Source organism: Dama dama, chromosome 5 (assembly GCF_033118175.1).
Source record: "Dama dama isolate Ldn47 chromosome 5, ASM3311817v1, whole genome shotgun sequence".
Classification (NCBI taxonomy): domain Eukaryota; kingdom Metazoa; phylum Chordata; class Mammalia; order Artiodactyla; family Cervidae; genus Dama; species Dama dama.
This window is the reverse complement of record NC_083685.1, coordinates 8,936,696-8,963,232: the sequence shown is the minus strand read 5'-3', so window position 1 is coordinate 8,963,232 and position 26,537 is coordinate 8,936,696. Positions and strand designations below refer to the sequence as shown.

Genomic DNA, 26,537 nt, shown 5'->3' with positions numbered 1-26,537 from the left:
CGGGCCACGTTGTGGATCAGCCACTGGAGGCCGGGATGGGAGTGGAGGTCTGGTCCGGAGACTACTGGGGGAGGGAGATTGGGGCGGAGGGCCGGCGGAGCGCCCCGCACCCCCAGCTCGTCACCAGCCCTTCCCTGGACTTGGACTCTCTTCTCCCCCTCAAGCTGGTCCCTTTCTTCCAGGGCTCTTCCCCAGGAGATGGCATTTGGATGGTCTTTGGGGCAAAGAACTGTTTCGTTTATTTACTTGCCCTTCTTGCACTGACAACGTAGCACTTTGAGTTGTTTCCATTAGTAAAGAACTTACAGCTAGCAGTGATAGGAAAACATGTATGTGCTGCTGGCCAGTAAAAGGCCCCGTTCTTTGCATCATTTGGAGCTGAAAAGGGCCATTCAGAGGGAAGTAAAGGCAACTCTCTGCAGGGCCACATCTCATCCTCACAGCAACCCCAGGAGGAGGGGGTATTCCCACCCTCCACCCCACAGGTTGTGGGTTGCATTCCAAGTGGGGCCTCCATTGTCCGTAACACTTGAGTTTGTCATAGGACTCGGCCTTTCCGGGGAACAGTTTGATGATTCAGCTGGATACGGGTGTTGCAGGTACAGGCATGCGGACTTGCTGAGGTCGCCCAGGTGGTTAGAGGCAGCATCTAGACTGGAACCCAGGACCCCTGCTGAATTGTGACGGTGCCTCCCGGGAGGCCAGATCACCCTGCTGACCCCCGTGAGTCCCTCTTCACTGCTCTCAGCAAGTCCCCAAGGCCATTATGAGTCCTGGGAGACCCAGGCTGGGGGTGACCTGGGCTCTGATCCCGTCCTCACAAGCCTCCCCTTTCTTCCGCTCTTCACTCACCTTGACGTTCAGGCCCCGTTTCAGGCAGAGGACAAAGTCCTGCTGTCTAGCCCTCCAAGCCGAACGAGAGAAGTGCCGAGGTCCCCGTGTAAGCGGCGTGACTGCAGCTCATTGGCATCTGCGTGGGGATTTGCGTTTCCAAACCTCTGCTGTCTGAGCGTCTCCTTGAGAAAAAATGTGTGGAATGGCTGGTCATTCTTTGCTCCCTGGGGGGAGGAGAGTTGGGGAGAGGAGATCTCTCTTGCTTCACATTTCATCCTGAAGTTAATCTGACCTGATTTGGTGTCTGAAGGGTGCTGGGGTGGGAGAGAAACTGGGGCCTGCAGGGTCATCCTGTTCTCTCACCCCTTTGTCTGCCCTTAATGGACAGCTTCATCTTGCGGGTCCTCCACGAAGTGATCTTGGACCCAACACGTAGCCAGTGAATTGCTGAATTTGTGGGTCAGATCTCACCCTGCCCTCTTCCCCACCCCCTTCCCCCCCTGGGAGCACCATGGTCAGGTCCCTGAACCTCCCCCGGTTCACTGAGGGGCCACCCATCAACCCATCCTTGGACCTCAGTTTATCATCCAGCTGTCAGAGGGCTTCATCCTCCTGGTCCACACAGCCTTTTTTGCCTTCAGCCTCATCGCTGGCCTTTCCTCGCATGGACGTGCTGTTTTTCATTTCTACCGCCGCTCCCTGACCAGGCTCCTTCTCTAGGCCAGTTTCTTTTCCAGCTGGCCACAGTCCTCACGGCCAGCTCCGCATGCTCCCCCGCAAACCTTTGTGGCTTCCTTCCCCTCCGCAGGTGACTCCTGGTTTCTTTCTGGGCCAGGTACCGCACCTGCCTTCCCTGGCAAGTACTTGTGTTCTTGTCTCGTCCCTAACTGGGGCTTTCCTTAGGGACAGGGTCTTAGTTCTTCGACTGCACGTAGCACTTCAGGAAGTTTAAACATATTAACTTGGTTTTGATTCTGCAGTAAATTGCATTCATGTACAAGAAGGACATTTCGAGGAAAGACAACGGGGTTCAGAGTCTGGCTTCTGCCCACATGCCTCTCGGAACTACGGTGTCTCTGTAGGTCTCTGTTTGTCCATTGGTAAAACGGATAAAGTGTCAGCCTTTCAGGGTTGACCAGTAGTTTGTATGGAGCTCCTCACCTTGAGCCAGGTCCACGATGGGTGTGGACAGTGGCTCTGATCAGTCTTCAGAGGATGGTGTTCTGTCAGTGTTAGTTTCACAGTCCAGCAGTAGAGGGCCGGACTCCCCGCAGGGGCCAGGCCCACTGGGTCGGGGCTGGGAGGGCCATCCCCGTGGATGCCCTGTGACTCGGACCAGGAACCAGCCTGCATCGTTTACCCGGTGATGTCCCCGTACGATGGAAATAGGAGCGCACTTTTTGCAGGATCTCGACTGTCACCCAGTCGGTTTCTCCGAAGGCCTGGGGGACGTCTGGGGAGCCGCTCGCCGCGCCCCCAGAGGGAAGCTGAGGGACCCAGAGCCCTCGCGCCCCCTCTCCCCCGCCTGCTCTCTGTGCAGCCTGCTGCCGGCCGCCGGCAGTCCCCTTTGGGAAGCTGCGCTGCTCAGACTGTGGGAACCGGCGAGCAGATGGCTCTGCCACAGCAAACCCTGGCTCCCTCGCCGTCCTGGGAGCTGCCTCGGTCTGGCAGGAGACTCAAGTGGTTGTGTGCCAGGCAGGGCCCCGGGGAGGGAATAGGGTTGTGTTGTTTCCAGACGGTGGATCAGGAGTGAATGTTTTGCTCCCTTTTTTTTTAAAGTATATCCAGCGTTTCCAAGTCAAGCACGTGAAAATGATCATTAGAGTTCTATTAATTTCTTGTCTTGCTTGCCCAAGCAAACATTTGGGCCAGAGCAGCAGGATTTTGTCTTCTCTCTTTTACTCGGTTTCAGTGGGAAACTGAGAACCCCTGTGCACCCGCCTTTGCCTCGCTCCTCTCCCTGTTTCGGAAATCCGCAGAGGACCCTGATCTCCATGTAACCTTCTCTGCCTTGTTGTGGACGAGTCGGGATGGAATGTGTTCTTGCTCTGGAGACCCTGCCTCCCATCTTCTTTCAGAACCTCTTCTTCAATGCCTGTCTACCCTTGGAGCTTCCTCTGACTTCCTTGATGGCTTCTCAGCCTGGACTTTGATTGTCCCTGTTGAGGGTCACGTCTGTCTGGTTAAGTCCTGCCCGGAAGTGTTGAGCTGCTGCCACATCCAGGCTCTGTGTAATGGGCTGGTGTATCAGTGATCTACTGCTGCATAACAAGCCGCCCCAAACTCCGCAATCAGAAATGGCACACAGGTTTACCTCTCAGCTCTCATGAGCCAGGAACCCTTGACATGATTGAGTTGGATCTTCTGCTGGGGGGTCTCACGTGGCTGCAGGCAAGGTGTTGATCAGGGCTGGGGTCTCATCGGTGCCTTGGGCCCTCTTCTAAGCTCACACTGGTTCCTGATAGAATGCATTCTCTTGCGGCTATAGACATGGCTGGCGGCTTCTTCAAGGCCAACAGGAGAGCCTGCTGCCATCAGGGAATGCCATCAGGAGAGAGGTCATCACCTTTGCCATCAGTTACAAACTAAGGGAGCAGCTGTCCCATCCTGGTCCCTGGTTCCAGCACACACTTAGCACAGGGGGCTTGCCCGGGGTCCTGGACCACCTTAGAAGCCACCCAGAAGCCTCAGTCCACTGGAGTTCTTGAGCTGCGCCAGTCTAACGGAGAGAAAGACGCATAAGCAAGTAGGTGTCTGCTCATTGTTAACAGACGTGTCAGGGTGTGTCACGTAGAGGCAATGCTGGCTAGTGGGAAGGGGCCAGGAGCCCCGGGGAGCCGGCAGGGTTCGACCACCTGCCAGAGACTGTCCTGTTCTCTCGGCTCTGCGCCCACACGCCCCTTCACCCCTGAAGGCCTCAGTCTTCCTCCCTTCCAGCCTGAACCCCAGGGGCCCCGCTGTGAGCGGCGTGGCCTGTCCCGAGACCTCCCTGACTGTGGGCTCCAGTGAGGCTGGTACTCCATGTCCCTTCCCAAGCAGTGAGTCGCCTGGGTGGGCACCAGGGGAGGTGGGGTATGTGTGCACATCAGGGCTCCCATTCACGAGGGGCCTGTAGGTGCTGGGAACTTGGGCAGCTCGTCTCGTTTCTGTCACCCCCACGAGGCCTTGTTGTAGGAAACCGCAGTTCCCTGGGGCCGGAACCAGGGTTTAGACTCAGGTCGCTGTGATCAGAAACCTGTGTCCCTTCCTGTCCCCTCCCTCACGGCTTTACTGGCAGACGACCGCCACCCCCCACCCCACCTTGAAACACTGGGGATGCACACACTTGTAACAAGTGAAGAGTTAATTTAATTCTGTTGGAATGTAATTAAAATTACTAAGGTTAACTTAAAATGGATTTTGCTCAGAGTCTAGTAGGTTTCATTACACGTTTGAAATAGCAGTGCTCAGACTTCTGCAGCACGCCTCGAGGCCCTGGTCTCATTTTCCTCTGCACTTAGCACTCCAGGGAAACCTGTGCACCCGGAGAAGGCCCGTGTGAGCCCTTTCTTCATAGTGGTACCCACCGTCACCCTGTGGTAGGCAGCAGAGCTGTGAGAGGGAGGCAGAGAACCCGAGCTTCTAGTCCTAAAATGTGTTACCTGCTGTGCAGCCTTCAGGCTGGTCGTTAAACGTCTCTGGGCCCTCGCTGCCGCCTCTGTCAAGTGAGGTGAGATTAGATAACGGCTCCCAAACCCAGGAACCAGCGTCTTCACACCCACCAGTCTAGTTCTGTGTCACCTTGTTACAGCTTCTAACCGTCCTCCGTAGCTTTGTAACTGCGTCCAGAGTTTTTCCTTTATTCTCAGGCTGAGAACAAGGTCAGCTGTATTGGGGGGAGGCAGCAGGGGGGGTGCGTCTTGCTGAGTCACCCTGAGATGGCGAGAACTGGCATGGCCTCTGAGAGGAAACAGACCCTCTGCTTGGACCCACTTCCCCCTCAGCACGTGTCGGGCCAGGCACACTTTGCCCCAGGAGCAGGGCCATGCCCTTGGTGGTGACCGCCTGGGCAGAAGGCACTCCCGCCTTCAGAGGTCATCTTGGCGTTATGTTGTGCTGAGACACTCTGGATTTGGGCAGCTTATCAAGAATATTCCTAAGACTAGGAGGAGGCCCACCAGAGTCTTTCTGCTTTGAGGAAGACTGCAGGAAGAAAACAGGATTAATCAAAATAGGATTAATGTGGGTTGGGAGGAGTCACTCCCAGGGCATGCCCTGGATGGTGAGGGGTAAGACGAGGAGTCTGGCCTGCGAGGCTCCCTCATTGGAGCGTGGAAAGCCCTGGAGAGGGTTTGCATGCCTGCAGTGGAGATGGTGTGTGTTGATGAGAGCACCCCACTGGTAGCCTGCCCGCCCTGCAGTGTTGGGAGAGAATCGGGGATACATGACTGCCATGTAAATTACACAGTCATGCTCCTGGCTGTGCTTGGATGGGGCGGGGCTTCTGGGTCAGGTCTGTACACCGCACCCCACCCCCTGTGTGACTGTGACCTCAGGCCAGCCCCCCTCCCCTCCCTGAAACAGGAAGAGTCCTCCTGGGCTTCAGGGAGCTTCTGTGAGGCTGAGAGGGCGTCTTGTATATTGTGTTGTGTCTGGTCCTTGTCTGACAATGGGGCACCGTTATTTTCACTGATGTTGGGAAGTGACAGTCCCTTCTGCCACTTTGCTGACCGTCTTACCCCCCCACCCCCCACACCAGAGGATTTCTAGATCAAAACCCAAAAAGGTCAACCTAGTCGAACCCAAGGGAAAATAGCAGCCACTGCCTGACCTGTCTTCCTCCAAGTTACATGGAGCCTGGCACCAGGTTTTTATCTGCAAGGCATCACGTCTTGTGTGCCTTTGTTTATTTTTACAATTAAAAAAAATTTTTGTTTTCATTGAACGGCTACTTTTGAAGCTGTTTTTCTTTTTAAAGATTTTGTTTCAAAGAAGGCCCAGAGGCCCCGCCTTAGGAAATGCCCTGGGGGCCACCGTGGGCTGGCAGAAGTGATCCCCGCACGCTTGCCGAGCGTCAGGACCCGCCGGGGAGGGGACCGTTGATGTGGTTTGGAGGGAGCCAGGCCTACTGCCACCTCCAGAGATCGCTCGCCCCTTCTCCCCAAACGGTCAAGCCCGCAGTTCTGTGCCGTGTCTGAAGCAGGTGGAAGTTGGGAGTGTGTCTGTTCAGGTCTGCAGTGGAGATCGCTGAGGCCTACGGCAGGCGAGCGTCCTCAGGAGCCCACTCCGCCCTGTGTGGGCCCCGCCAGGCTGGGAAGGAGGGAGGGGTATCTCATGAAGCAACCTGATAACGGAGGCGGTTTTTATTTAAGAGTGATCTGCCTTATCAACTCAGCCAGCGTACATTTGGTGCCCGTCTATGTTTTAGGTTCTGTGCCGAGTGCTGGGACTTCATGTTCAATATAAAAAGACGTTGTTAACGTTCCAGAGGTATCTCGGGTGTGCCGTGTCCACTGTGGCTCCCAGAAGGGATTTGAAACAGCATATAGCATTCAAAGCGAACCGTACGATTTAAAATTGGAAAAGTGGGGCCTGGAGGACTTGGGGAAATAAAGCAAGCTGAGGGGGCAGTTGTATGTGGGATTCAGGGCATAATGTGGGCTGGTGTCATTACCAGAGTTTGACTCTACGTCTGACTTTGAGCTTCTGAGGAGTCAAAGCAGAGAGACAAATGACGATCTGTTGCTTGGTTCATGGTGTCCTGAAAACACCGCCCCGTCATTCCCTCTGAAGAACTGTTCCTGGGGGTGGGTGTTCATGAGGAGACCCAGTGTGATGGGCAGTGAGGCAGCTTGTCTGAGGCTGGGCCCTGAGGCCCACCCCACCAGTTAACCTGTGTGTTTGTGGTCTAGAGAGGTGAAGTCGGCGGCAGTGCGTGATGCCAGAGCCGCCCAGCTGCCCCAGCTGCCAAAAACAGGATGCCGAACCATCCTGCAGGCCCGCAGCGTCCCGACTCCACCAGCCCATCCCAGCTCCATGTGCCCGTCCCAGTGGGAGGCTCTCCGGGGCAGGTCGGCCCCCTTGCTTCTCCAAATGTGCAGTCTCAGAGCAGGAAAACGCTAAAATTAGGGCTCACATGGGCCAGGGCCGTGTGTGTGTGCTCAAGGCCTTCAAAATCTGGACACCCAGAGACCAAAAGGAGCTGTGAGCAGGGAGTTTCCCATCATCCTCCACGGCCTTCTGCACGAAGCAGGGCTGCTGCTGTTCTGGAAGTGCAGAGGGGAGGTGGTCCTGAGGCAGGGACAGATCTTGGGTGCTGAGGGGCAGAGCATCCCTGAGGGGGAAGTGGGAAGCCAGGACGGCTGCCAGCAACAATGACCAGCGAGAGGGTCTTAAGTTTTTATCACTGGCCAATAAAGAAAAATTGTTGTTCAGTCTGTTAGTTACGACTGACTCTTTTGCGAACTCGTGGACTGTAGCCCACCAGGCTCCTCTGTCCACAGGACTCTCCAGGCAAGAAGGCTGGAGTGGGTTCTCATTTCCTTCTCCAGGGGGTCTTCCCATCCCAGGGATCGAACCTGCGTCTGCCGCACCTCCTAAATCAGCAGGCGGGTTCTTTACCACTGAGCCAGCCACCAGGGAAGCCTAAGAGGAAAAATGAGAGGGAGTGTTTTGCCAAAATCTAGTTACGTGGAATTTTTTTTAGAAGTAATTTAAAAAATTTAGAAGCAATTGAAAACATACATAAAAGTTGCAAATGGAGTACAGAGAACATTTTTCTGAACTGTTTTGAGAGTCAGTTGTCAGCCAGATGCCATTTGAACACAAGCAAGGACGTTCTCCTACAGAGCAGGCCATTAACCCAACTTGATCTGATCCATGACTCCATCTAATCATCAGACCCCATTCAGGGTCCAGCATTTGTCCCAACGGTGTCCTTTGTCATAAAGGGTCCAGGTCAGTATCGCCCACCGTGTAGCATGGTCCTGTCTGCTGCACCTCCTTCAGTCTGGGACATTCCTCAGTCTTTCTTTGACTCTCATGACCTTTTGAAGGGACTGGCCTGTTAGTTTGTAGAATAGAATGTCCCTCAGTTTAGGTTTGTCTGATGTTCCCTCCAGGTTAGATCTGGTCCGTGCAATGCTGAGTGATGCTCACTGTGGTCCTCAGATGGCTTTTCTGGGCTTCGACCCTGCACAGGTGTTCTTTTCCCTTGCGTCATGAAGAAGTGTTTCTTGTGGGGATACTGTGAAATTGGGTCCGTGCCCCCTCAACTTTTCTATGGATTTATATCTGTGTGGACACCTGTTTCGTGCGGTGGTTCACAGTCTGTTAATTGTATTTTTGACTTCAGGGTTCAAATTGCCCCTGATTGGGCCCGTGGGGTCTCGTCCCAGTTGATTCCATGTCCCTGGACATGTTCGCATCGTTGTTTGAGCACTGCCTTGTTTTCTGACACCAGATGGCAGACCTCACCTTGTAGTTTTTGCCCCATCTCTGGAATCCATCTTTCCTCCACGGAGCCCTAGTTCCTCTTAGTAGAAAACGGATTTCAAAGCAGGCAGGTGGTTTTTGTGATGTGTAGAAATAGCAAATCACTATGTTGTATGCCTGGAACTGGGGCTTCCCAGGTGGGGCCTTGGTAAAGAATCCTTGCCTGCCAACGCGGGAGACGGCAAGAGACGCAGGGAAAATCCTGGGAAATCCCATCGACAGAGGAGCCTGGTGGGCTACAGCCCATGGGGTCGCAAAGAGTCAGACAGAACTGAGCTACTGAGCATACACACACATGCTGGAACTAACAGTGGTGCAGGTCAATTATACATCAACAAAATTTTTTTTAAATAAAGAATTTATGAATCATTTTAACCCCTGTGAGTAATCATTGAAAAGGATAATTGATGGGTGAGATGAGGAGCTGGTGCTGGACCTAGAAATCTGACAGTGGAATGCAGAACACGGGAAGTGATAGTTGCAGGTTGCCAAGTTCCATTTATTTGGGTGTTAGTTGATTGATGGGCCCAGTTGATAACTAAATGTCCACTAATTTTAAAAAAAAAAGCAGAAAATATTGCTCTTTTTTTCATGTACTCTGTAAAGCCTCTTTGAAGCTCGTCCTGCTCTCTAAACCGAAATGATATTAACAAGGGCTTTTCTTTTGAAGAAATAAAATTATACCAAATTAATCTGGAAAATAAAAACAAAGAAACTGAGGTAGATATGCTTATTATTACTACTGGAGGTGTTGTTCTCTGCAGGCCCTTTCAGTGGGAGAATTTGGGACTGTGTGGCTTCATGTGTACACACAAAGACACACACATTACATGTTTGCCTCTGTATTATTCCCTCTGTTTGTGTTGAAAACCATGAGTTCAAACTGATACCTCCAGTTCTGATCCAACATCTCCGGGTTCATTCTAGTTTTTTTTCTCATTCCATATTTGTAGTCCCTTTTCTCATAGTGAGAGAAACCTGGCTCCCGTTGGCCCTAAGGTGTTTACTTGTCTGATCAACCCCCTTGCCTGCCACCAGCTTCCCATCTCTGCGGCCACCTCTCCACTCCTTACCACACCCCCTCCCCAACCTGGAGGCCCTCCCTGCTCTGCCCACCAGAGGGTTTTCAGTCTGACTTGTTGGGAAAAAGCAGCAGACTTGCTCTCTGGAGTGTTTTCCCAAGGTGTCCACTCAGCAGAGGTTTGGCGCTTTCTGGTGAGACTTCCGGTGTCGTTTCCTGGCTTTTCCCCTTCTAGAACCACTAGAACTCGGATAAGCCACAAAACCTCTCCGAGCCTCAGTTTCCCTGTGTCTAAGATACTCACAGGTGGATGCTAAGGGTATCCATGACGTGCCCAGCAGGATACACAGCAAAGATGTTCATCATTGACTTTACATTTGCTGAGTACATTTGCAAAGTAATTGCTTTACATTACCTTCTGGTCACTGAGAGACGGAGAAGTCATAGCTTTGACTCTCCAGACTCTGGTGATGTGGACAACTTAGTTGTTGTGTTCTTTGAAGCACTCGGTTGCTAGAAGGACCTGACCGCCAGGTGGCTATTACAGCATTTATGCAGCAGTGAATCTTTTTTCCCCCCCCAAAGGTTGTAATGCTTAATCAGAAGTGTCTGATAATTGATTGAAGCTTGAGAAATATTTTCCCAGGTCACATGTTTTCATTGAATAATCGGGCATCTTGTTAATTTATTTTTTAAAAAGATTTGCAATAATTTATTATTTTAGGCTGCCCTGGGTCTTCATCGCCGCACTTCATTGCCTTCTCCAGTCCCGGCGAGTGGGAGCTCCTCTCGAGTTGCGGTGCATGGGCTCCTCATTGTGGTGGCTTCTCTTGTTGAGGAGCAGGAGCTCTGGGGCGCGTGGTCTCAGTAGTTGAGGCGCACGGGCTTAGTTGTCCCGCAGCCTGTGGGGTCTTCCTGGGCCAGGGATCGAACCTGTGTCCCCTGCATTGGCAGGCAGATTCTTAACCACTGAGCCACCAGGGAACCCCTTTAATTTTTTTTTATTGAAGTTCGGTTGATGAATAACATATATAAGTTACAGGTGTACTGTATAGTGATGCATACTTTTTAAAGATTATGCTCCATTTATAGTTACTGTCAGCTTCTGGCTGTGTTTCCCATGTTGTAACGAACGTCCTTGTTGCTTATTGTACACATAATAGTTTGTCCCTCTTGATCCTCCGCCCCTGTGTTGCCCCTCCCCACTGGTAACCACTGGTTTGTTCTGTGTATCTGTGGTTCTTACGTGTCCTGTCCATTCTGTACGTGTTGAGTGAGCACCCAGTGTCGTAGCCACTCAGAGATGACCGAGGTGAGTTAGTCACGAAGTGGCTTTGCGGCTGGAGGAGGTACATAGCTCAGTCAGTTTGTGAGGATTTACTTCTGAGTATAGACTCTGTTGTATGCCAGGCAGTGACGAAGGCTTAAAAAATTATGTGTGGCCTGGCCCTGGAGTCCCATTGTGAAGTTAAGTACGCTGGCGTGAAGATGATATCACCACCAGTTAGTAGGTAAACAGGGCCAGGAACACAGTTTGGGTCCTTGGGGTCCTGTCCCTTTCTAAGTTTATGACCTTAAACAAATGACTCACCCCCAAAGTGCTCAGTGAGAAAAAGTGCTGTGAGATGTTGAAAAGCATGGCTTGCAGCGAGGGTGGCAAGGGAGTGCTTCCTGGAGGAGGCGTGAATGTTGGTAGGTGGGCAGGACACAAGGAGGCCGTGTAGAGAAACAGAATAGAAGAACTGACAAGCAGCAGGTGGGGGTGGAGCAGAGAACGTGCGGAGTGTGGGAGGAATAGTGTAAGAGGTGATACCAGGAAGCTTTTTATTATAAATCACTTCCGCTAATTGCATTATAAGCCTTGAGGTCAGAGCATGTAAAGCTTAGGTTAGTAACATAAATAGCTGTGGCTGCCACAGCAAGCAAGTTCAAAGACTCTGGGTTCTCTAGATGAGGCCACATCATCGAAAGCCCTGGAGCTGGGATCTAATGCAACAAGAGCAGTGGCTGGGAATGGCATGGAGCAGGTTAAAGGCCAGGGATCCTCTGTTCTCTGCCCTGATTCCACTAGGTTGCAGGTCCCCTGCGTAGCTGTGCCATTGAGATCATAGCTGTGCCATTGAGATCATAGCTGTGCCATTGAGATCATAGCTGCTCGCCACACGTGGCTGATTAAAGCCCAGTATTCTTGGGCTTTCCTGGTGGCTCAGACAGTAAAGAATCCACCTGCAATGCGGGAGACCAGGGTTCCATCCCTGGGTCAGGAATACCCCCTGGGGAAGGGAACAGCTACCCACTCCAGTCTTCTTGCCTGGGAGATCCCATGGGCAGAGGAGCCTGGTGGGCTACAGTCCGTGGGGTCGCAGAGTCAGACACGACTGAGCAAATTTCACTACGAAAGTCAAATAAAAAGAGAAATTCAGCTTATCCATCTCATTCATCACCTTTCAAGCGTTCACACCCTAGGCCTCTCTGGCTGCCATATCAGACGGCACAGGTGGAGGCGATGTCCTTCCTCTTGGACAGCATTGCCCCGTGGGGACGCCAGGGAGCCTGCACAGAGCTGGGCACACGGGGGTGGACGTTGCATGGCTCACGGGGATGGGGGCCTGGGAAGGAAAGGGTGCCCTCACCAGGTTAGGACGGGGCGACCCATGAATGTGGGATGGGGCTGCCTCCCAAAGAAAGGGCTGGGAACCAGGGACAGTTGAGACAGTCCGTTCTTGGAATTTTTGAGTTGTTTCAGAAAGCATTTCCTTCATGTGCCTGTTATTTCTGGCTGGCTGGGTTGTCTCTGCTGCCGTTGCATTTCCTGCACAATTCGGCCTTTCTCCCTCTGTGCTCACGAAGGGGGCTTCGATCCCGGTGTACCAGACATTCACGGACAGATGCACCAGCTCCAGCCTCCACAGACGGGGCCTGAAGGCTCACGGGGGTCGGCGAGGAGCCCTCCCGAGGTTTGCGGAGCCAAGCCAAGGCAGGGTATCTGCTGTCCTACTTAGGAAGGGGGAGAAGTCCTGCTTTTGCGAGCTTGCTGGTACATTCAGCTGCTCGCTCCCACCATTGCTGTGAAGGCACGCTGTGTAGCTGGCTGCAGAGAATGCCTCTTACTGTCCAAAATACTTGCGGACATTCCTTCTCTCTGAGAGGAGCCCACGCCTTCTGGCCAAACAATACATGCCCCAGCAGCAAAGACATTTGTAATGAGCCCTGCCAGCATTTCTTACTGGTGACCCCGTTCCCTGAGTATAAGGCCCTGAAGAGCTGGAGTTTGCCTGTGGTCAGCATTCTGTGTGGAGGGGAGCCTTTGAGGAGAGGGCTCTGACTGGTAGGTGAATCAGGTGAGTTATTGTCTACACTTAGGGCCCAAAGAATGGCCTTTGGGACAAGGCCTTACCAAATGGCCTCGTGAAGCGCAGAGTGGAAATAAGGTGCTGGTACACCCCGGGGTCTCTGTGACTTTTGAATTTGAGTTCAAAATGAGAGAAGCATCCACAGGAGAACGGAGAGAGGGTTCTGTCTCCATCTGCAGGGTGCCAGCCTTACTCTCTATGGTAAGTCTTCCATCTCCTTTGTTGTTGTTGAACCACTAAGTCGTGTCCAACTGTTTAGAGATCCCATGGACTGTAGCCCACCAGGCTCCTCTCTCCATGGGATTCTCCAGGCAAGAATACTGGAATGGGTTGCCATTCCTTTTTCCAGGGGCTCTTCCTGACCCAGGGATTGAACCCAGGTCTCCCTCACTGCAGGCAGGTTCTTTACCGTCTGAGCCACCGGGAAAGCCCAGTATTTGTTAACCTCGATGGAATTAATGGAACCCCCTCTTGGCGTGTACATGGGGACCACCTTTCCTATAGTGACAACTTTACAAGCATTCTGTAAAGAATTATCATCAAGTCCACTGGACAAACCAGTCTACTCCGTAATCACTGGGCAGAGCTGTGTGCAATTGAGGGTTAATTCTATCCTTGCAAAAGTTACTCCATTCATTTTGAACAGTCCAGTCAATATGAAACCTTTTTTTTAAAAGATTGAAGCATAGTTGATTGACAGTGTTGTGTTCATTTCAACCTTTTTTGGAGTCTATACTTTTAAGCCCATGTTCTCTGGTTTCTCCGCGCCCCGCCCCCCCCCCCCCCCCCCCCCCGCCAAGATGTAGCATCCGAAATCCTAAAATCATAACCAGTTAAGTAACTTCTTGTATCCTCTTCTATAAAATGAGTGTTGTAATGCCTGCTGGGTTCTCCGTAGGAGAGCTTCTTGAGGATCAAATAGGCTGACATCATCCAGAGAGCTTTGTCAACAGCCGGGCTTATCAGAGGTCTGATTCATTGTTATGATTGTCATCTCAGATGACTGTGATGCAGGACTGCCTTTCAAGGGCAGGAACACCTGTGACTCTGAAAGCATTTGGTAGGGAAAGGGCATTTGTAGTTATCTGCTAACCTGCTGTGCCACTTCCGAGGATGGTATCTTTCTTTTGACCTGGCGTGACCTTCTTTCATTGCACCTAATTGTGTTCGTATCCTTCCAAGAGGACCACAGTTTTTATGGCTGTTACCTTTCACCAGCAAAAACATGTGTCGCGTACCTGCTGTGTGTAAGGTACTCTTATGAAGGAAGCAGTTTCCTCTTTGTCTTCTGTAATTGCTAAGTTCAGGGGTTCTTAGCCCTGACTATGCTTCAATAGCAGTTTTGAGACTTTTTTTTTTAAAAAAAGTGGGTGCCAAGGACTTGTCACAAACTTTCTGAATTAGAATCGGCTGATATTAGACCTGGACATGAATGTTTTAGAAGTTTTGTAGATTCTTCCCACGTACAGCCGAATTGGATATTAAAAGCATTAGTATCATGTTCTATTGTGCGATGTCTCTACACCGAGTGTTTCCCTTCTTCAAGGAATTATATTTCTAAATGGCCTTGCACACATCCAAACTGCCCAAATGTGGATCCATCCCTTAAAGATTGATGTCTTTACCTGGTCGACACTGATTTAGGCTTGGCCTACTGTGGTTCTCCTTACTCTGCAAATACTTGGCTATTTGAATGTCTGAACAGAGCCCTGTAAGGGAATATCAGAGCATACACATAATAGACCAGGTGTTAGAACCCAGAAATATGGATTCCCAGACCAGCGCATTGTATATTTTTAAAGTTTGACATGCACTTAGAGTCATCGAGGCAGTGGGTTAAAAATCAGGTTGCCCAGGCTCTCCCCCAGAGCCGGACTGACCTTCATTTGTGAGAAAGAAGAGAACGTCTTCCCGCAGAGCTTGGGAAGTAGATGGGGTGGCACGTGGTGGGCACTCGGGCAGCGGCAGTGCGGTTGGTGAGAAGCAGCTTCTTAACCAGTGTGGCTCTGCCCCTCCCCCCCGCCCCGGACCCCTATTCAGTCCAGAAGGACTGAGTGATGTGTCCTGTCCCGAAACGGTGATGGTGGCGCCCCCGGGGCTGACGCTGGGGCTTCTCTTTCTGAGGCTGTTGCCCGTCTCTCTCCGGCACCTGTGTGCGTCCACGTGCTGGGAAGAAGGGCGGGGGACAGGTCCCCTCCTGACTTCTCAGTGCTGCTGGGCCTGGCCCCAGAGGGGCCTGCAGGGTCTCCACTCTGGTCCTCTCTCTGGGACGGGCAGCAGCGAGGGTGCTCCAGGGGTTAAGAAGGTGGGCATGGGCCAGAGAGGCGTGGGTCTCAGCCTGTCTCATAAAGATTATGCTCTTGCGGCTGAAGTTTCCTCAACCACAGAGCAAGAGCGATCGTAGTGCGTGTTTCACTTGATCCTCTTGTGCAGGTTAATTTTATCATTCGGGAGCTGGGAGAACCTTGCAGGTGAGGCCCTCCCAGGAGTCTCTCGGTGCCCTTCCTTCACAGAACATTGCAGAACCCGCCGCTCAGACGCACTTTCTTCCCAGCCCTCCAGGCTTCCTTTCTCGGGGAGTTTAACCCGTCCTGCCTGGCATCGTATATAGTTAGTTGCGTCCTTAACGTAAATATTTCCTCTGCCAAAAGAAGCAGTAAAAGCAGAGCTGGCTTCCGCCAGGTGGGTTTCAGCGTCTTGTCCCCACCCTCTGGGACACCCACCTGCTCTTCCTGCGAAGCCCACCCTGTGCCCCTCTCTCAGAGCCCCTCCCCTTTCCTCTACCTGGAATACCGCAACCCCCCCCACCCCAGATCTGCCTCCTCGAGGAGCAGTTAGCAGGACCGAAGGACTTCCAGGACGTATCTGTGCTTTTAAAAAACACCCAATAACCATGGCCGCTGCCCACAGTCCCTGTTGGGCGAATGGACGGTGACTTGAAAGAAACAGAAATCTTCAGTCTGTCCGTTTGAACGAGAATGGGGGCCTCATGGCTCGGGGCGGGTTTCTGGGCCGCCAGCTGTTTTTCCCCGCAGTTTCTAATGCACACCCTATCGCTTGTTCCCGAGGCCCACAAAAAGCCGTAGGAGTAAAAGTGATTAGAGGAACTTCAGCTGTTTTGCTCCCTCTGAATAGCCCTCTTTCATCAGGATAGGCAGGGACAAGGGCCTTTTTTAAACCCAAATATCAGGGAAGGACAGGAGTTCCAGCAGAGCCGTTTGCTGTCTGGGTGGGAACGCCATCCTTCCTTCCATCAGGACGGGCACTCTGCTGCTTCCCTGGAGGGCTGCGTCCAGCCTCCTGTTCGGACATCCATCCTTCTCCAGGGAGCGGGGAGGCCAGGGGCTGGGGGCCGTTCAGATCACACGATGTGACCATGGCAGGCCGTCGGGGACCTCTTCTGTGGTGCTGACATCTGCCTCTCCAGCCAGCCACCGCCCCCTCCTCCTGCTCCTCAGAGGCTTCCAGCAAACCTAGTATGTATCACCACCGCCGATTTCTGTTTCCCTCCCGCGTCTCGGTTTCTGGGTGACAACTGGCTGTTGCTGCTCGGAGGGTGGGGTTTTCCGGAGGACCCTGTCTGTTTGCAGTGCCCTGTACAAATTATGACCCCACGTCATCTCCTAAAACCAGCCTCTGAGACTCCTCTGTATCATGGAGATAAAAAGCGGCAAGGATGAGGGTAGGGAGGGAGGAGGGCTGAACTTGTTCTTAATCCCTGTTGGGATTTTCTCAAGGCGACTGAGGGAAACATTTCTGTTTTGTTTGCCTGCATCTGACTTCCCAGAGCTTTAGTCTAAAAAGCTGTCTTTTTGGGGACCAGCATCTTTGGGGAAAAGGCTGATTTTGCTGGAATGAGGATGGGTGGTTTGTGGGTGTGTTTTCCTCATCCAGAGAACCTAGAAAAGGCGCACCATCCCCAAAGTGGGGGTGTCTGGAGACTGATGAACCCAGGGACCGTGTGGTGTCAGAGCCCTGGCTGCTGGAGACAGTTGCTCACATCAGCCACCCAGTGGGCGAGTGAGGCTCTGGTGAGCTCAGAGCAGAAGATGGGAAGCAGGGCCATAAAGAATATCCGTGTCTCATTTTCATAGGTCCCATGACTGCTGGGCTCTGTGGCCTCTGGGCCCTGGGAGTCATCCAGCGAGGGTTTTTCCTTGTGCCCCATCTGCTTACTGTCTGAGCCGCGGGGCCGTCTCCGAGGCTGGGGAGGATGTGTTCTCTGAGCCTCCCCGCCTACCGCTTCAGATCTCACCCTGCACAGAGGAGGACAGAGGCAGAGTGTTCCCGGGGAGCCCAGGCACACAGCCCCCTGAATTGACATGTAGCCTCAAGGCTCTTGATTCTGTAACAGCCTCAGAAACACTGAGGAACAACGGGCCTCGAAAGCGATCATGGGATAAAACCAGCCTATTCTTTTGTGTTGTTCCTCCTCCACCCCCCCCCCACCCCCACCCCCAAGGAAATATAAGGGAAACCAAGGGGAATTTTTGCCCATGATTTTCAAGGCAAAGGTCACCGTCAGTGGCTGGCTGTTTCCAGAGGGCTCAGGTTTCTGGTCACTATGGATTTTTTTTTTCCTTTTTTTTTTTTTTAAAACTTATGAACAAAAAGGTTGATGATGCCTTGCAGAGTTTTCCCCCCGCCTTCCCCCTGCCAGCTCCTTCGATGAACTGATTGCTGTTTGAAATTTCATGCGTTTTGTTGGAGTCTCTCGGGCAGCGATAAAAGTAGGTAGTAAGTGATCCGTGTCTTACCTAAAACAGCATAGTTCAGAAAACAAACTCAGCTGTGAGATTTTAAGGAAAGGGTGAGTGACAAGTTTCAGGGGTAGAAAAGCGTGGGGCAGGTCTCCGCCGTCTGCTCGAACTAGACAGCCTTGGTTGTCTGTCGGCCAATGGATGCTAACGAGCTTTTTGCCTGCCGTGGGTAAGTGAGACTCACAGAAAGGGTGCATCTTGCTTCTTCCATAATTTATAGTCCTAGGCTCCTCAGTGCCTGAAACTGGCACCACACGTACAGGACGCACAGGGTGGAAAGCGTGACTTGGCAGCATGTGACGGTGGGTGAAGAAGCGCCGTCCAGGTGTGAGCTGTTGCCCATAGGAAAGAGATAAAGCCAGTTGGCAGTAGGATAAGAGGGGCCGAACTAGAACCTTAACGTTTGCTATTTGAGCCGTCGTGATTTTTTAGCGTGCGAGGCAGAAAAACGAACAGATTTCGTTGGCGGTCTTCACAGTATGGAAGATAACCGTTTTTTTTTTTCAGTTCCAGAAACTGCTGACTTGACACTGGCCCCTGCGGTGAGGTTTCCTAGCTCCTGGAGTTGTATTTTAGACTTAGCTGAATATTCCAGGATGAGAATGTTTAACTACCAACTTTAGCTGTCCTGGGCAATGATGATTTTGTTGTTTTATGTTACACAAGATGTCCTTGTGTTTCAGTCAAGAATTGATTTGTTTTTTGTTTTTTTTAAAGTGCTTCTGTTTCTTAGAGATTTTTCTTTCAATCAAATATGTTAATTGGTTGCTCAAGAGAGAATGAATGATATATATAGCTCCCTATAATTTGAACTGTGATCTTTCACAGATAAATGAATAAAAATGAAATGTTTTTGCCTTATGACTCTGAAAGTTAAAATATCATTTACAAAAGTTAATATTTGCTCAATACGGTAAATTTGGAAGATGCTAAGAAGTAGAAGGAAGATAACCTTAGCACTATTAATAATTTTGGTGTGTCTTATGTGTAGTTTTCAAAGATGATGGTTTTTTCTAAGTCATTGGTGGTAATTAGTAACTGATAGAGTCTATCAGTTCATACAGGCAGGATTTCTATATAAGCTAAAGATTTTCTTGGTAGCCAAGTCATGAAAGTGAAATTTTTTATTGTAATTCTTAAAATCACATGTTGACTATGGATATTATTGCCTGTTAAAGTAACAAAGACCAAAGATTCCCTCTGCTAAGTTCACTGGGTTAACTCGAGCTTTTCTATGGGAACAGGGGACACAGCCACCGTTTTTCTTAAGATGCAAACAGATAGTGAAAGTGTGATTTCATCTTCCTTATGCTCTGTAAACCGAGGACTCCAGGAAGCAGTGAGGCTGTTAAAAGTTCAGAGCGCTGGGGGCAGAGATCAACAGCAAAAGTCTGAAAAATTCACAAAAGGAGCCATCCTCTGCTCATCAGAGAGTCGGTCTCTGTTTCCAGAAGACATGATATTACAGTGGGGTCCCTTCACAGTGTCCTGCAGGAAGGGGCTCCGGGCGCCGGAGGTGCCCGCGGAGACCCTCAGGTGTTGTAGCTGAAGCCTCCCCCTTTATCCCGTAAACTCTCCAGCTGCAGGGAGTCCCGTGTGAAGTCGCCGTAGGAACTGTTTCATTCCGTTGGCGTGTTTCTGTGCCACTCTCCAGCTTTCCCTCTGCAGCTCGTCTTCGCCCATTTTCCTCTGTGAGTTCCAGCCTGACTGTGCTCTGTGTTTTTTTTTTTTTTTCTCTCCCCAGCTTAAGTGAGAGCTTTTTCATGGTGAAAGGAGCAGCCCTCTTCCTACAGCAGGGAAGCAGCCCTCAAGGCCAGCGGAGTCTTCAGCACCCCCACAAGCATGCAGGTGATGGCTCTAAACTGATGCTCTTACCCAGGGAGTTACCTTCTGTGCCACAGAGCAACCCTCCAGCACTGGCGTTCAGCACTTGGCTGGTTTTCAAGGCCAGGGAAATAGCGCAGCACAGGTTGGTAATGACAGGTGCAGGTTAGAGGCTCTCTTCTTGAGGCCATGTGTGTCTTCCTGACGGCACTGGGAGCCAGCACCCCTTTGACCACATGTGTGTATATAAGAAGGTCAGCAGCTTTCTGTTTGGATGGAGATTCCCTACTCAGTCTATCAGTTAACTGCAGATTTTGAGTTACAGTATCCTGGGCTCCTCCTGGTGGCTCAGACAATAAAGAAGTTGCCTGAAACGCAGAAGACCACGGCTTTGATCCCTGGTTCGGGAAGATCCCCTGGAGAAGGGAATGGCTGCCTACTCTTGCCTGTGGAGAATTCCATGGACGAGGAGCCTGGCGGGCTGTAGTTCACAGGGTCGCAAAGAATTGGACAGAACTAAGCAGCTAATTTTCACTTTCTTCACATGCCTTTTTAACGAATGCACCAGAGCACCTTATAGCCAGATGTTGTCCCCTTGAAAATCACTGCCTTGGGGTGCTAGATGTCTAGTCTGTCATTGCTCTGAGCATTTGGAAAGCTCTCATTTGGGGAATTTCTTACAAACCTTGGGCACCTACTGGGGTGGGAAGTCTTTATTCTTTAATGGTGGGTTGGTTTTTTGGAAGTAGACAGAAATTATAACATGTGATCAAACCAAATACTCATTGAGGCACAAAAGCAAGGAAATAAGAAATGTCTACAAGGACTTCCCTGGAGGTCTGATGGTTAAGACTTTCCCTTCCAATGCAGAGGGTGCGGGTTCAGTCCCTGGTTGGGGAACTGAGATCCCATGTGCCTGTGACCAAAAAACCAAAACAGAGAAACAGGAGCAATATTGTAACAAGTTCAATAAAGACTTTAAAAATGGTCTACATCAAAAAAAAAAAAAACACCTTTCAAAAAAAGAAAAGAAATGCCCAGGAAGTGAAAGACAGGGAAGACTGACATGCTGCAGGCTGTGGGGTTGCAAAGAGTCGGACTGAGTGACCGAACAAGAACAAAGTAATAAGACTGGTTTTCTTAGGTGACTTGACCCTGAACCTGAAGGTATTTGGGAGTAAAGGATTAGGGAGGCATTTGCGTACAAGTGGATCTTTGTAGCCAGTGGGGAGCGTCTCCAGGCGCTTCTTGGATGGGCAGCTCACGTCTGAATAGGCGCTGGAAAGACCTCGCCTCTCAGAACAACAGCGAATCAAAGGAGCTGGCAGTTGGGGCCAGTTCTGTTGTCGCTTCGGTCATCTTGTTTGTCTAACCTCAAGTCAGTCAAGCCTCATCTGGGAGCTGAGTCCCTAGGCTAGAATTTCCTGTCTTAGATTTTATAGCAAACCCCAAGGCTCAGTCAATATTGTCACATGCCGGTATGTATAATCAAGATTTAGGTCTGTCGTAAGCTAAGTAAACAATCCTTCTGCACAGGGAGGCAGTGTGTTTTGTGGAAAGAATATTTGCTCTGGAGCCAGACAGACCTGGCTTCTGATCCCAGTTCTGCAAGTGTGCAGAACTTTCAGAGTCAATTTCTGAGCCTTGGTCTCCTAATCTTTACAGTGGGCATCAAATATCGGTAACTCAGATGACGAGAAATTTAAAATTTGTGCACATTAACAGGCCTGCCTTCTCCTAGGTGCTCTGCCTACTTAGCTGTAATTATTGCTACAGTGGCTGCTGGTACAATAAAACCACAAACAGAACCTTTGCTCCTTAATCTGCAGCAGTTCTGCCCTGTTAGGAGTGTAAACTGTCGTTCGTGGCTTAACCATAACGCGTAAGCAAAGCCAATGCTCAGTTTTGTTCCCTAAGTATTAAATGTCTCCTTCCTCAAATTCAATGAGTATTTGCATACTGTGTGCAATCTTGGGGAAGTGGCCACAAAACCGTCTTGTAAAATCCCTCATTCCAGCCGGTTGGTGCATCTCTGGAAGGTAACACAAGAATGGGAAGGGAGCCTGATGTGTTGGCTTTTCTGCCCTGGGGTCTGGGGGGGTCAGTGAGCTCAAAAAAGCGGGGCTTGCCCACTGGCCACACATGCTCAGTACATGACTGTGGGTCAGGCACACACTGGACTTCACGGCAAGTCCCCCAGACGACCCGCAGGCCCTAAGCAAGCCCCGTGCCAAGCTGAGGACAGTTGCGGCTTAACTCTATGCGTTAAGTAATTCTGCTCAGTCCAGTCGGGCCGAGACGCTTCCTTCCCAGGGCCGACCTGTACTTCAGACTCACATTCTCTGCTTTCTTTTTGCAAGTGCTTACTGAGCACTTTAACATGCAGAGACTGTGTGAGGCTGCCAGGCCCGGGGTTGGGATTTCTCTCTGTCAGCAATTCCACGTCTCAGCAGACAGCCCCACTGAAAGGCCGCTATCTGTGTGGAAAGCTTCGTTTTCACTGAGCCACTCATCAGACAGGGGACTGGGGTCCGCCTTCCTCCGTGTGCTTCCGTGACTCGGGGTAGGTGGTGGGGGCGCCCAGGCGAGCCAGGAACCAGCCATGGGGGGTGTGTGCCATCCTGACATTGGTGACACGACAGGTGAGCGTGCCATTGGGTGGAGAAAAGGAGCGAGCATCGTCCCCTCACGTCATTCCTCATGGACCTGGTGCCAGCCTAGGGTGGTGTTCTCTGTGGGATCCTGGAAGAGGGAAGACAAGGGGGCAGGTTTCCAACAAACTGACTCCTCTCTGAGGCTGGAAGTGCCATTTGCACATCATTTGTCAACCTTCTCTAAGATTAAAAAGATGCTTTTTGCCAAAGGAACATGTCCAGGGGCTTCCCTGGCTGTCCAGTGGTTGAGACTCTGCACTTCCACGGCAGGGTGCAAGGGGTTTAATCTCTGGTCAGGGAACTAAGATCCTACACACCACATGGCCATAAAAAAGAAAAATTTCTTGAACTAAATAAAAAAATGAAAATTCAGCATACCAACTTAAAAAAATTATATGGGAAAAGCAAGTTTAAAAAAAAAAAAGGAACACATCCGGTGGGTTAATCCCCCTGGGTTCTAATTGTAATCTGTAGGATCCTTTTTTTTCTTAAGATAATTGTTTCTTAGCAGTGTTGCACAACCTGAAATGATTGTGGATTTTCTGTGAATTACTCCTTGTACTTTTCTTCTGCATCAGCATCTTTACAGTTGAACCATTTCTTCAGGAAGAACCCCACACAGACATATTTGAAATATATATAAGCTAGGGAAAAAAGCGGCATTGGAACCACCCTCCCTACTTACTAGTTAGGAAGCTCAGTTAGGGGTCCCTTGTGCCTGGGACACGCAGCCCTTCTGTGGGTTGGATCCTGCATGGCTTTGGAGGCTCACCACCTCCAAGAAACTCTCTTCCCCTCCCTGCAGCCCAGAGGCATCCCCAGGGACCCTGCGGCCACTCAGTGATGTTCGGAGGCTGACCCTGGATTCCCATCTTTTTTCAATTACCCAGGGGAAACAAACAGAAAAAGAGTATATGATTTTTAGCAGGAAAAAAAGGAATGCCATTGCTATTTACTCAAATTATATCTCTGGGTACCCAGCACATACCTGCTCTCTGTGGAGTGACTTAAAACATTTCCCCTCCTGCTTATAGAAGTCGTGTCTTTCACCCTTTCTTATGGAAAGTGGTGTGTGCATGTTAGTCACTCAGTCATGTCCAGATCTTTGTGACCCCATGGACTGTAGTCCCATCAGACTCCTCTGTCCTTGGGATTCTCCAGGCAAGAATACTGGAATGGGTTGCCATTGTCTTCTCTCAGGGATCTTCCTGACCCAGGGATTGAACCCATGTCTCCTGCACTGAAGGCAGATTCTTTAAGTGGAAAATAACCCCAAGTCCTTTTTCTTTCAGACCAGCCCTCAGCAAATCCCTCTCTTCATCTGTGTCTATAGTTTCTGCTGCCCTCCCCCCACCCCCCACAAAGTCACGTTTGCTTGAATTTAATAACGTTTCTCCTCTTGGCTTATCTGTATTTTTCAGATTTTGTATGTTAAAAAAAAATCCACATTGCATTTTGTTCATAAAACAAAAGCAACTTTAAAAAACCTGGCAGTGAACTCTCTCACCCATGCTCATTGTGCAGTATTCTGGAGTGTACTGAGGGAAGTCTAGGTCTGCCAGACCCTCAAAAACCAGCCTCTCCTGGGTGTCTGCCTAGAAAGTAGGTGGGTAACCTGTTTTAAACTTTCTCCATTCATCCAACAGGGGACCTGCCTCAGCATCTTCAAGTCATGATCAACCTTCTGCGCTGTGAAGATAGAATCAAGCTGGTAAGAAGAGACGAGAGTGGCAAGTTTTCATTTTTAATTGTGACATTTGGTAGGCACTTACTGACAAGCAAGAGTTGGAAGAGAGGTTGGGGAATGGGGGAGTGGGGGGTTGGCTCTCTTACATTATAGCAAATTCTCCCAAGCTGTTCGCTAAGACCAAATCCCCATCTGCTCCTCTGTCCCCAGAAGGTGCAGGAAAGGATGGATAAGGTCTCTGGGTCAGTGTGTGCTGAGCTGGAATCGTCTTTCTCTGGGTTTTATTTGTTCACCTATATTTAACGAAGTTTGAGGGTCTTCTCTGAGCCAAGTGCTGTCCCGCATGCTGGGGATAATAACCAGATATAAGACTTTCATCTTAATTCCAAAATTCTCAGAGGAAAGATAAAAACAAAAGTCTCTGGTCTTGGGCTGGTGGAGGAAGGGGCGGCCGCCTGGAAAGGCAGGCCGATGAGAGCATGTCCACCCATCTAGGCCGTGCGCTTGGAGAGTGCCTGGGCGGAGCGGGTCCGCTACATGGTGGTGGTGGACAGCAGCGGGCGCCAGGACACGGAGGAGAGTATCCTGCTGGGAGTCGACTTCTCCAGTAAGGAGAGGTGAGTCTGCTTTGCACGGTGGCTCCCCTCTGCAACAGGGCCAGGAGTTGCTGCTGGAAAAAGGTTTCCGGGGCCCCACACCCACAGTGAGGACAGTAGCTGACAAGGTGCTCAGGCCCTGGGGACTGTGGAGCCCCTCGTTTTAGCTTTCATGTGCTGTGCTGGTCCAGTCTCTGCTCTGAGAGCTTAGGGTCTACACTCTGCTTAGAGATTTAACCCTGGGTCCCAGGGGTGCCCTAGAAGAGGACACCTTAACCAGGAGGGCTTCCTGGAGGAGGTGACAGCTGTGGTGAACACCCCAGGGCAAGCAGGAGCCGGACCAGGTAAAGCAGGAAGGCGCCTTCCAGGCCGACCATCCCATATGGAAGTATGTGATCGATGGGCATTATATCAAGGGCCTGATTCAGTATTAATACCCTGTGGATTCCCAAGTACTTGTTGATGGGTCCGGGGTCGGAGGCTTGAAGAGAGGTTGGGAATTTCCCAATAACTGGAGACCAAGTTTCTAATAGTTATATCATAGACCTTATTATGTGTGTGAAATGGAGGTGAACGACTCTCCTTAAATCTCGGAGAAGTTAATGCGAGTGAGGTCATTGCAGAACCTGAATTTGTTAAAGCTGGACTAGAGGAGACTCCCTTTATTCCTCATTAACCTGCTCTTCACTAAGCAGGCCATACGTTTGCCTTCTCCTGAGCATGAGGCAATAGACTCAGCCTGGGCACACAGGGCTGCACCAGCATCCATGGTTCTCGGCCTCAAGGAGCCTGTAAGCTCAGCGGGGAGAGAGCCGTCACCAGAAGTCAGGGTGGCGTGCCCAGTGATGGAGAAGTGTGGGGTGGTCGTGGGGACCCAGGAGAGGCGTGGGCCTGGTGGGGAGCCTGCCAAAGGCCTTCAGAAGCAGGCGATGGCTAAGCTGAGTCTTAGAGGACGAGTGGGCTTCTCAGGTGAGTCCGGGGTTGGGGCAGGTCAGAGGGTGCGTTGGAAGAGCACTTCAGGCAGAATTGATATCAGAAACCACGAGCCGTGGAGGCAGACCGTGCTGTCTCCTCTTGTTGCTAGGGGGCTGCCGCTAGCCCCACCCTTGCGACCAAGACTTCATTGCTTGTTACAAGCAAATGAAGTAACAGGAAGGCAGATACAGAAGCACAGGGTTTGAAAAGATCCCCCGCGGCTGCTGATACTCAGAGGATGAGTGGGTTTCGTAAACCCGAGGACTGCCGTGTGCGTGGCTTTGTGTGCATAGACATACTCCCTTGGGGTCTGTCAGCCCGCAGCAGAGATGCCCGTGTAGGGTCCCCAGAGGTGGTCTGAGTTGGCCCTGGCAGTGATGGCTGTTTCTCACAAGCCGACCCATTTTCAAATGCCTGAAGAATTTTCATAGTGATCCAAGGAGACCCTCTAATAAAACCCTTTCTTTCCGTCTGTGTTTCTCAGCAATGCCAGGCTCTGAAGTGGTCAGGTATTGTTTCGCTGTTGGGATGGGCAAAAAACAAAAAAGCAGATGAAGCTCAATTTTAAAGCACCAGCTGCACAGCAGGTACAGAAGCAGAGGTCCAGAAGCGAACCCCAGTCCTGGTGTTGGCACTCTCCCCACCCCCGCCACCCCAGGACAGGAGACGGAGGGTAGCTGCCACCACTTCCTGTGTCACCCAAGCTGCGTGTAGCCTCATGCCAGGCATGTGCCTGCCGCTGTCGGCTTCACCCCCGCTGCACTGCGGGCATGTGGTCAGCTGGTTGCTCCTGGCCCCCGAGAGCTGCAGCTCAGACCTGGCATTTATGAGTCGTGGTCCCCCGTGACTGTCTCTAAGCTGGGGTTTCTGGCCATCCCAGGCCCGCGTCTTCTGGAATTCAGTGGTGAGCAGTCCCTGCGTTCAGATCCACCCCTAGGCAGCCGGACCCAGGGCAGGTGGTGGTTCCTCCCCGTGAACTGGACCAGCTGGGTGGAGACACAGCGAGGGAAGGCCTCGTGCAGGAGGGTGGACCCTAACTCCAGATGTCTCCTCTTCCCTCCTGTGTAGTAAAAGCTGTACCATCGGAATGGTTCTCCGACTGTGGAGCGACACAAAAATCCACCTCGATGGAGATGGGTAAGGAGATCTCTTTAGAAAGGCTTCTTTCACCCTAGACTTTGAAACACGAGTCAGTTTGGACATCGGATAATCGTTAACAGACTCTCGTGTGTGACATGTTTATGACGTCAGGGGAGTAGCATTGCCCTCCTGTGAGGCACACAAGGCACGGTCCCTTCGGGACGTGTTACCAGGGGGTTTGGGCTTCCCTGGGGCTCAGTGGCAAATAATCCATCTGCCA

General features: G+C 51.2%; 1 protein-coding gene across 4 annotated transcripts in view; it reads left to right on the top strand.

The window, feature by feature from the left end:
- Nucleotides 1-26,537, top strand: part of SSH1 (slingshot protein phosphatase 1) — a 55,608-nt gene that overhangs the window by 6,600 nt on the left and 22,471 nt on the right. For 3 of the 4 annotated variants that reach the window (XR_009692806.1, XM_061141691.1, XM_061141690.1), the window contains exons 3-6: nt 19,186-19,289; nt 23,566-23,630; nt 24,102-24,223; nt 26,246-26,314. Coding sequence is in view for 3 of the 4 variants with exons in the window: in XM_061141691.1 (XP_060997674.1) it covers nt 19,186-19,289; nt 23,566-23,630; nt 24,102-24,223; nt 26,246-26,314 (360 nt within the window). In the remaining variant the exon portion in view is untranslated. Of the gene's footprint in view, nt 1-19,185; nt 19,290-23,562; nt 23,650-24,101; nt 24,224-26,245; nt 26,315-26,537 lie in introns of those variants that run through there. The other variant, XM_061141692.1, reaches the window with a different exon arrangement.